Here is an 8,730-nt window from a genome sequence, read left to right on the forward strand (position 1 = left end):
CCCCACCCCTTCTCTCCCCCACCAACCCCCACCCAATTCCCAGAAACTCCTCCACCATTTCCTCCTGAAAACACCACACCCAGTATCATTCCCATCCCCCCACCATTCACACCTCCCAGGCTCATCAAAGCCGACCAAACAGATTCATATTCCCTTCACCTTGCTCCTGTTCACTGGCCAATGTTACGTTTGCTTGCACAGAGGCCCCTGCCAGAGCCCTTCTTCCCCACATCGTAAAAACACACCAGCTCCAAAGCCCCCCATACCCACCTCTTCCAAACTTCCAACACTCTGTGCCCCAACAAACCCCAAAACCCAGACAACTGTAAATCCCAACCGTCTCTCCCAAACCACCCCAGCCCAAACTTCTTTTTTTTTAAATTTAGATTAGCCAGTTACTTTTTCCAATTTAAGGGGCAATTTAGCGTGGCCAATCCACCTATCCACCACATTTTTTGGGTTGTGGGGGTGAAACCCACGCAAACACAGGGAGAACGTGCAAACTCCACACGGACAATGACCCAGGGCCGGGATTTGAATCTGGGTCCTCAGCGCCATGATGCAGCAATGCTAACCACTGTGCCACCGTGCTGCCCACACCAGCCCAAACTTCTATTACACAAAACCGTTAACCATAACATCCACAGCTGGAAAGAACAACATAAAGGAAAAACCCAGTCAAAAACGATCAAAGTCCAAATTCAGTCCAGTCCCAGGCTTTTTGCCTTCACGAACGCCTTTGTTGGCATCTCAAAGTAGTAGTCTCTGCCGTTGTGTGTAATCCTCAACTTTACCGGGTAGACCACACCAAACCGCTCATTGCTTTTATACAGCGCCGCCTTAGCTCGACGGAAGGCTGCCCGTCTCCTTCCCAGCTCCGTCGTCAAGTTTTCCATTTCCGTCCCACTCCATCTCCCGTTTCTGCTTTGCCCAACTCAGCACCTTCTCCTTCACTTGAGAATTGTGAAAGCAGACGATCGCAGGTCTCAGCGGTTCATTCGTTCTCAGTTTCGGCTGAAGTGACCGGTGGTCCTTGTCCAATTCATACTGGGAGTCTTACTCATCAATTTCAGCAGCATGTCAGCAAAGTACTCTGTAGACCTCTGCCCCCCCCCCCCCCCCCCCCCCCCCCCTCAGGCACACCCACGATCCTCAGATGTTGCCTTTGCGATCTGTTCTCCAGGTCTTCTACTTTGGCCGCAACAATGCTTCCACCACCCCCTTCATTGTCTCTCCTTGCTCCTGCACTGCCATCCAAGTCTTCCCCCAACTCCTCTCTCATCGGGGCAAGAGTCGTACCCACCCACTCATTCAGCGAGACCATCATCTCTGTCCGATGCCTTTCAAAATGTTTTGAGAACAACCGCTCAAATTCCTCAGCCATCACTTCAGCCATCTTTCCCACTGTGTTGGTTGTGGCCCCACCCTCTGGACTCTCTCCTTTACTCCCACTGCATTCCTCACCACGCTCGGCAATGGACTTTCGCTCACTCTCTTTTTCCCCGGATTTTTTTTCTTGGCTTTTAACATTCTATACATGTCCCAAACCTTCCCACAGCTTCTCACAGAAGGATTTTCCCATCTAACCCCGTCCCCAGCAAGTGGTCATGTGGGCCATCTTCACTCACAGGCAAAAAGCCCAAGGGCACTGCAATTGCTGATCCCAAGGGGCCAACCTCAGTCAACGTGAGCTGTCAGTGGGGTGGGGGAGGGGGGGGTGAGTTGCAGTGCAGGGGGGGCGTTTGCGGTGTGGGGGGGTTTGCGGAGTGGGGGGGGGTTTGCGGAGCAGGAGATGGTGGCTGCTCATGACCTGGGCTTTGCTGGGGAGGGGGGGGGGGGGGGGGTGCGTGCAGTGGTGAGTCTCTGTGTCTGCAGGTCCACCATGCCAACCCGTGGACCATGTGGTCCCGTTCTGGGGGCAACCCAAGCCCGCCTGCCACGGCAACTGCCCACTGACTGTGAAGGCCTCTGACTGCACGACTGAAGGCTACTGCAAATACTGAATTGGCAATCATAGTTAAGTGAGCACTTCACACATCCCAAGTGGATCTCCATAGGTAGTTGTGCCATTCAGCATGTGGGGTTTATTGGCTAACATCCCAATTAGACCATGTGCCTGGACATTGTGCCTGAACACTGTGGGGGGTGGGGGGTGGGGGTGGGGGTGGGGTGGGGGGGGGGGGGGGGGGGGGCAACACATAAGGACGCAGTGGCCAACATATGAACACCCAAGGGCTGGGCCCCAGCATTCGGCACATTTCCGTGACCAGAGGATTGGTGTGAGCACCAGGGACGTGGCCAGCGGCTGGTCCAGGTAACGTCATGCTTGGTTGTCTGGAGTACAGGGTGTGGGGTCCGGTGGGCAGCGGTATCCATTACGGCCAGGGGTGAGTGGGCAGTGAGTCATGCCGGGCTGGGGGGGCTGAGCAATGGGGGGACTGAAATCGCTAGTTATCAGTATCACACTCTCTCCCAATTCCTTGCACATATCAAACAGCATGGATGACATCTTGGACCCGGCGGAAGCTGCCCTAGTGCTGCTGCTGGCAAGCCAGGTGACCAAACGGCAGAGAAGGCGCCACCACCATTGTTGACAGAAGCTCGAGGCAGGCCATGTGCAGGGCCTCGCTCCACTCCCTGCGGACCCTGTCCGCTCAACAGAGAGGGACCCAGAAGGGGTGGGGCCGTGACAGCCCAAAGTGCACAGACGTTGCTGGACTTTCGATCAAATGACAGATGCATGTGCCGTAGGACGTTCCGCTACAACAAGGGGGGGCGATGTGGCACCTGTGCCATGTCCTTGTAGACTTGTCACCATGTGGAGGAGGATACCCACTCCAAGTGGCCGTCAAACTCACCACAGCCCTGAACATCTCAGGATCATTTTGATCCTCGTGGGTAGGCTCTTTGCCTGTGAGTGAAGATGGCCCACATGACCACTTTCTGGGGACGGGGCTAGATGGGAAAATCCTTCTGTGAGAAGCTTGAGCGAGGACTTGTACGGCATTTCACAACCCACATGTGCATCCGTGAAGTCATGGATGCCCTGTTTGCCCGGGCAGCAGGCTATATAAGCTGTGCCATGGACTAAGCCCAACAAGACAGCAGGATTCTCCGCTATTGACTGGATGCCCCAGGTCCAGGAACTAATAGATGGCACACATGTTGCCCTGTGGTCACCGAGCTGTCTGGAATGCTCATCGTCAACAGGAAGGGGTTCCACTCCCTGAACATGCAGCTCATGTACAACCACCACATGGAGATCATGCATGTATGTGCCCACTTCCCAGGGAGTGTGCATGACAGCTACATCCTGGGACAGTCGGACATCTGTGTCTCTTCAAGGACCGCGCCAGGATGGACGGTTGGCTCTTGGGGATAAGGGATACCCGCTGAGGACCTGGCTAATGACAACAGTACGGAGGCCTGTGACTGATGCGGCGACCTGATACAACAAAGTCCATGGGGCCACACGGGCTGTCATTGAGCAGTGCATCGGACTCCTCAAGATGCAGTTTCCATACCTCGACTGTACTGGTGGTGCCCTGCAGTACACCCCCCCAGAGGGTAGCCCGCTTCGTGGTGGTCTGCTGTGCCCTCCACAACCAGGCGCAGCAGCGGGGGGGATGCGGTGGAGGGGAAGAATATGTGGCCACCTTCGAGGAGGATGAGGAGGTGTCGGACCAGGAGGGGTGGGAGGATGGAGGACTGGCGGTTTAGATAATCAAGTGTGAATAGAGGAGAAACAGGTGATTGGGAAGGTCCTTGAGATATATATATGACATATTTTGAATATAAATGACAAATAAATAATCTTTACTATTGTCACAAGTAGGCTTACATTAATACTGAAATGAAGTTACTGTGAAAATCCCCTCGTCGATACATTCCGGCGCCTCTTCAGGTACACAGAGGGATAATTCAGAATGTCCAATTCACCTAACGAGCTCGTCTTTCGGTTAGACGGGGTCTCCCAATTAAGTTGGAAATCAGGTACATTTTTTCTCTGAGGATCATTGGTCTGTGGAATTCTCTTCTCCAGAGAGCAGTGAAGGCAAGGTTATTGAATATTTCTAATGCTGAGTTAGATAGATTATTGATTGACACGGGTGTCAAAGCGTGTAGGGATAGACAGGAAAGCAGACTTGAGTCCAAAATCAGGTCAACCATGACCTTATCAAATGACAGCAGGCTTTCAAGGCTAAATGGCCAACTCCTGCTCCTAGTTCATGTTCAGAAGGCTGCTCACTTCACTTAGTGCACTGCAGCATTAGAAAACCAACATAATAGCCTATAAGGATTTATTGATAAGGTTGTACCTAGGCAACCCTGGGTAACATATTATTTATTCTTTCATCAGATGTGGCTTGCATTGCGAGATTAGCATCTCTTGCTCATCCCCAATTGCCCTTGACCTTCAGAGGATAGTTACGAGTCAAACACATTGCTGTGGGTCTGATGCCACACCTAAGTCAAATCGTGTCAGGACGGCAGATCTCCTTCCCTAAAAAACATTAATGAGCGGCACAGTGGTTAGCACTGCTGCCTACGGCGCTGAGGACCCGGGCTCGATCCCAGTCCTGGGTCACTGTCCATGTGGAGTTTGCACATTCTCCCCGTGTCTGCGTGGGTTTCACCCCCACAACCCAGAGATGTGCAGGGTGGGTGGATTGGCCACGCTAAATTGCCCCCTTAATTGGAAAAGAATAATTGGGTACTCTAAATTTAAAAGAAAACATTAGGGAAGCAGATGGTTATTTACGACAATCAATGTTTGCTTCATGGTCACTATTATTGAGGTGAGTTTTCAATTCCAAATAATTCCTCTAATTCTGGCCTCTTGAGCATCCCTGATTTTACTTGTTCCACCAACATAATGACCTGAACCAGGATGTATTGATGCCGTGCCTTCACCTGTCTTGGGCCCAGCTTCGGGAATTTCCTCCATAAACATCTCTGCCTGTCTTCCTTTCTTTCACCCTTTAAGGCGTGCCTTAATTGTTACTTTTTTGACCAAGCTTTCAGTGATATGCCGTAACATCTTTTCTTATAAGTCTCAGTGTCAGTTTTGGCTTTCTAAAAACCTTGTGAAGTACTTTGGGACATTTTATTATATGAAAAGCTTTATATACACAAGTTGTTAATGTTGGGTCTCTGAAACTTATTTATTGTGACTGGTAGTATTCCATCATGAGGGGGGTTATACTAAAGGGTAATCCATTTAATCTTCAGAGATAGTCATTCTGAAGAGGTAAGAGGATTAATCAGTGACCTTGTGTCTTGTCTTATCACCATTGCAATTCCAACCAGTACGAATGCCCTACATTCTCAATTCTCTGGTAGCTGCCAATATCCAGTACAATGTTACAGGTTTTACTGTCAACTAAATGGGAGGTGCCCCGCACCCCCACCCCCCAAATCAACATTATTGATACATTGAAGCTTTTATAAAGTAGTTGATTTTGTTTTGTTTCCAGAATAAAGTCTGGCTGGATCTTCAAGAATACCTCTTCAGAATCGAGGTTAAGTGCCTTCTTATGCCATTTAAAATTATATAATGGTCTTTCTTACCTGGCATGCACTGCATTATCAATGATCCTGGTGCCATTTCCCAAAATGTGTTGAGTTCTTCATTGCAATCGCATTTGCAAGTCTTGTTACATGACTGATCCAGATTTTCATCCTGTCATAAATATAGGAGTAAAAGCAAATTACTGCGGATGCTGGAATTTGAAACGAAAGGGAAAATGCTGGAAAATCTCAGCATGTCTGGCAGCATCTGTAGGGAGAGAAAAAAGCTAACGTTTCGAGTCCGAAGACGCTTTGACAAAGAGTCATCGGACTCGAAACGTTAGCTCTTTTCTCTCCCTACAGATAAATATAGGAATAGTAGCTGAAAGCTTATGAACCCTACAGTATGACTTGTGTGGGTACTTAGCTTTGAGGCTGATAAAAATTTGTCCTGGTAAACATTTTCTTTTTCGTTAACATGCATTGACAACATACCTTAAACTATTAACAAAACTGATTAAGAAGAATAAAGAGCTGGCATGAGAAAAAAAGTGCAATTATTTATATTTTCCTTAATTCATCTCTCGTAAGATAACATGTAGTAAGGGGGCCGGAGATGCTTAAACCACCCCCTTTTTAAAAAAATATTCATCTAAATCCCACAGCCCATGGAATGCTTGCTGGTTTTAGTTTATGAACTTATTGGTGGGGTAGGGATATAATGATTGCTTACAGTTACTTTTGGGGTCAGTTATCAAATAGTTGAAGTGTCTTTTCAATAAATTGCAGTAGATTTAAAAACAATTTTAATTAACTGGGATAAAAGCAAGATGCTACAGATACTGGAAATTTAAAATAAAATAGAAAATGTGGGAGGAAGAATCGTACACACTCAAAGCGTTAACTCTGTTTCTCTCTCCAGATATGCTGCCAGACCTGCTGAGGTTTCCCATTTTATTTTTCGTTAACTAATTGGTCTGCCGGGCAGCACGGTGGCCTAGTGGTTAGCACAACCGCCTCACGACGCTGAGGTCCCAGGTTCGATCCCGGCTCTGGGTCACTGTCCGTGTGGAGTTTGCACATTCTCCCCGTGTCTGCGTGGGTTTCGCCCCCGCAACCCAAAAATGTGCAGAGTAGGTGGATTGGCCACGCTAAATTACCCCTTAATTGGAAAAAATAATTGGGTAATCTAAATTTATTAAAAAAAAACTAATTGGTCTGCCTATTATTTGGAAATAATGAGCAACAGTTAAACAATATTTTCTAAGAATAACCTTTACCAACAGGCCAATATCAACACACAAGTCAGATTGAAAGCAACTGCACAGGTTGAACAATGCTTTAATAGCATTGGCTACACTGAGCTCCATACCTCTGTAGCAGATGTCGATGGAAGAGCTTTTCCAAATCGATTGAGAAGAATTTTAAAAAGATAGAGGAAAGACGAGGATTATTTTCTTGAACAGTACAAATATAATCACTTTTATTTTACATTTTTATAAAATAAATATAAATCAAGAGAACATTTAATTGCTCTTTTGATTCTATTTTAAGGATCTCAGTATTGGAAATTTATACACATCTTCAGAGTCCTAGTATTCTACAATTGCTGAGGCATTATCACATTTGAAGAAACTCAAATAAGGTAAATAAGAATTTCTCACCTAATAACAAAACATATACTGAATTGGGGAATATAATTTACTGATTTCAAATTTTTTTTTACAAACAATATTTAGTAGAAGCTCCTTATCCCGCCAGAAAATGCTCAACATACCTTCAAGTAAGAACAGAATGGAAAATAGGATGTTTTCTCCCTTCATCTTTTCACGATTATGCACTCAGCAAATTGAATAACTGCTGTAGATCCAAGAGGATTATCTTAATTCCCCACGTCAGCGTATTTCATATATCTTAACCGTATTTCTTCTTAAATGCTGTCACCTTACAGCCATTTTATTTATTCATCATTTTATGAAGCAAGCACAAAGGAGCTTAGTGGAGATCAAAAGAAAATTAGGTTGAAGTGGAAAAGAAAAAGTTCAAATTTATATAGCACCTTTCATGACTTCAGGACATCACAAAACTCTTTACAGCCAATTAAATATTTTTTTTGAACAAACAATTTTTAATGAGGTATTTTTGGCATAACAAACAACCACAGTACCAAAAACAATAGAGTACAAAGAACAGTAATCAAATAACAGCCGGCAGCCAATTAAATATTTTTGAGCAGAGTCGCTGTTGTAACTGAAGAAAATACAGCTGCCCAGTTGTGCTCAGTGAGGTACCTCTATCAGCGATTTGACAATGACTGGACAATACATATTTTCATATTGATTAAGGGATAACTATTAGTCAGGGCACCATGGGATCTTTTAGATCCATCTGAGAGATGTGGTTTTGGTTCAGCATCTCGTCTGAAAGCCGGCACCTCTGACAGTGTACAGCCTACCCTCATAACTGCAGTCAAATGTCAGTGGAACTGGATCCCATTGAGCCAAGGCTGTATGGTTGTGCAATGCGATTAGACTCTGCTATGTCACAGTATGGTAGAATTTGATTTCAGCCAGTGAATTTCCAGAGGACACAATTTTGATTGGAATTACTTTCAGGGGACCCCAACATTCCATTCTTGATCACTGTTTCTCCTTGTCTACATATTGTATATTTAAGATTATTTTCCCAAAGGCACAGAGTGAGTTTGTACACCACATCCAATTCTACCTCTCCACTGTAACCTCCAAGTCCACTAACACTCCTGTTTCTCTAACATGAGAGTTACTCAGGCCCAGATGCCATATAATCATTAGTGACTTGTTTGACCAGGGTCTTAGCTTCAAATCCCACATTGTACCCACCTCCTAGCCTGCTTACTTGCATATACTCAACTCGGGCAGCACGGTAGCATAGTGGTTAGCACAGTTGCTTCACAGCTCCAGGGTCCCAGGTTCGATTCCTGGCTTGGATCACTGTCTGTGCGGAGTTTGCACGTTCTCCCCGTGAGTGGAGGTGTGGACTTGGTAGGGTGCTCTTTCCAAGGGCCAGTGCAGACTCGATGGGCCGAATAGCCTCCTTCAGCACTGTAAATTCTATGATTCTATGATTCAACATCTCCGCCCTGATCTCAGCCTTGGCGCTCTGATAACCTGGTTTTGTTGTTTCCAATCTTAAACTGCACAAACCCTAAGTTGTCTAAAACGGCATTGCTGGTATTCT

At 46.4% G+C, this 8,730-nt stretch overlaps 1 protein-coding gene across 1 annotated transcript in view; it reads right to left on the minus strand.

Annotated features, from left to right (window-relative positions):
• The window catches only part of rs1a (retinoschisin 1a), a 29,156-nt gene extending 21,733 nt beyond the window's left edge, over positions 1 to 7,423 (minus strand). Inside the window, exons 1-3 of the mRNA XM_038802547.1 lie at positions 7,289 to 7,423; positions 6,884 to 6,909; positions 5,572 to 5,683 (exon numbers count right to left, since the gene is read on the minus strand). Coding sequence (XP_038658475.1) covers positions 5,572 to 5,683; positions 6,884 to 6,909; positions 7,289 to 7,334 — 184 coding nt within the window. The 5' untranslated portion in view covers positions 7,335 to 7,423. The remainder of the gene's footprint in view (positions 1 to 5,571; positions 5,684 to 6,883; positions 6,910 to 7,288) is intronic.
• Between the last annotated feature and the right edge of the window lie 1,307 nt (positions 7,424 to 8,730).

Source organism: Scyliorhinus canicula, chromosome 7, assembly GCF_902713615.1.
Source record: "Scyliorhinus canicula chromosome 7, sScyCan1.1, whole genome shotgun sequence".
NCBI classification, from domain to species: domain Eukaryota; kingdom Metazoa; phylum Chordata; class Chondrichthyes; order Carcharhiniformes; family Scyliorhinidae; genus Scyliorhinus; species Scyliorhinus canicula.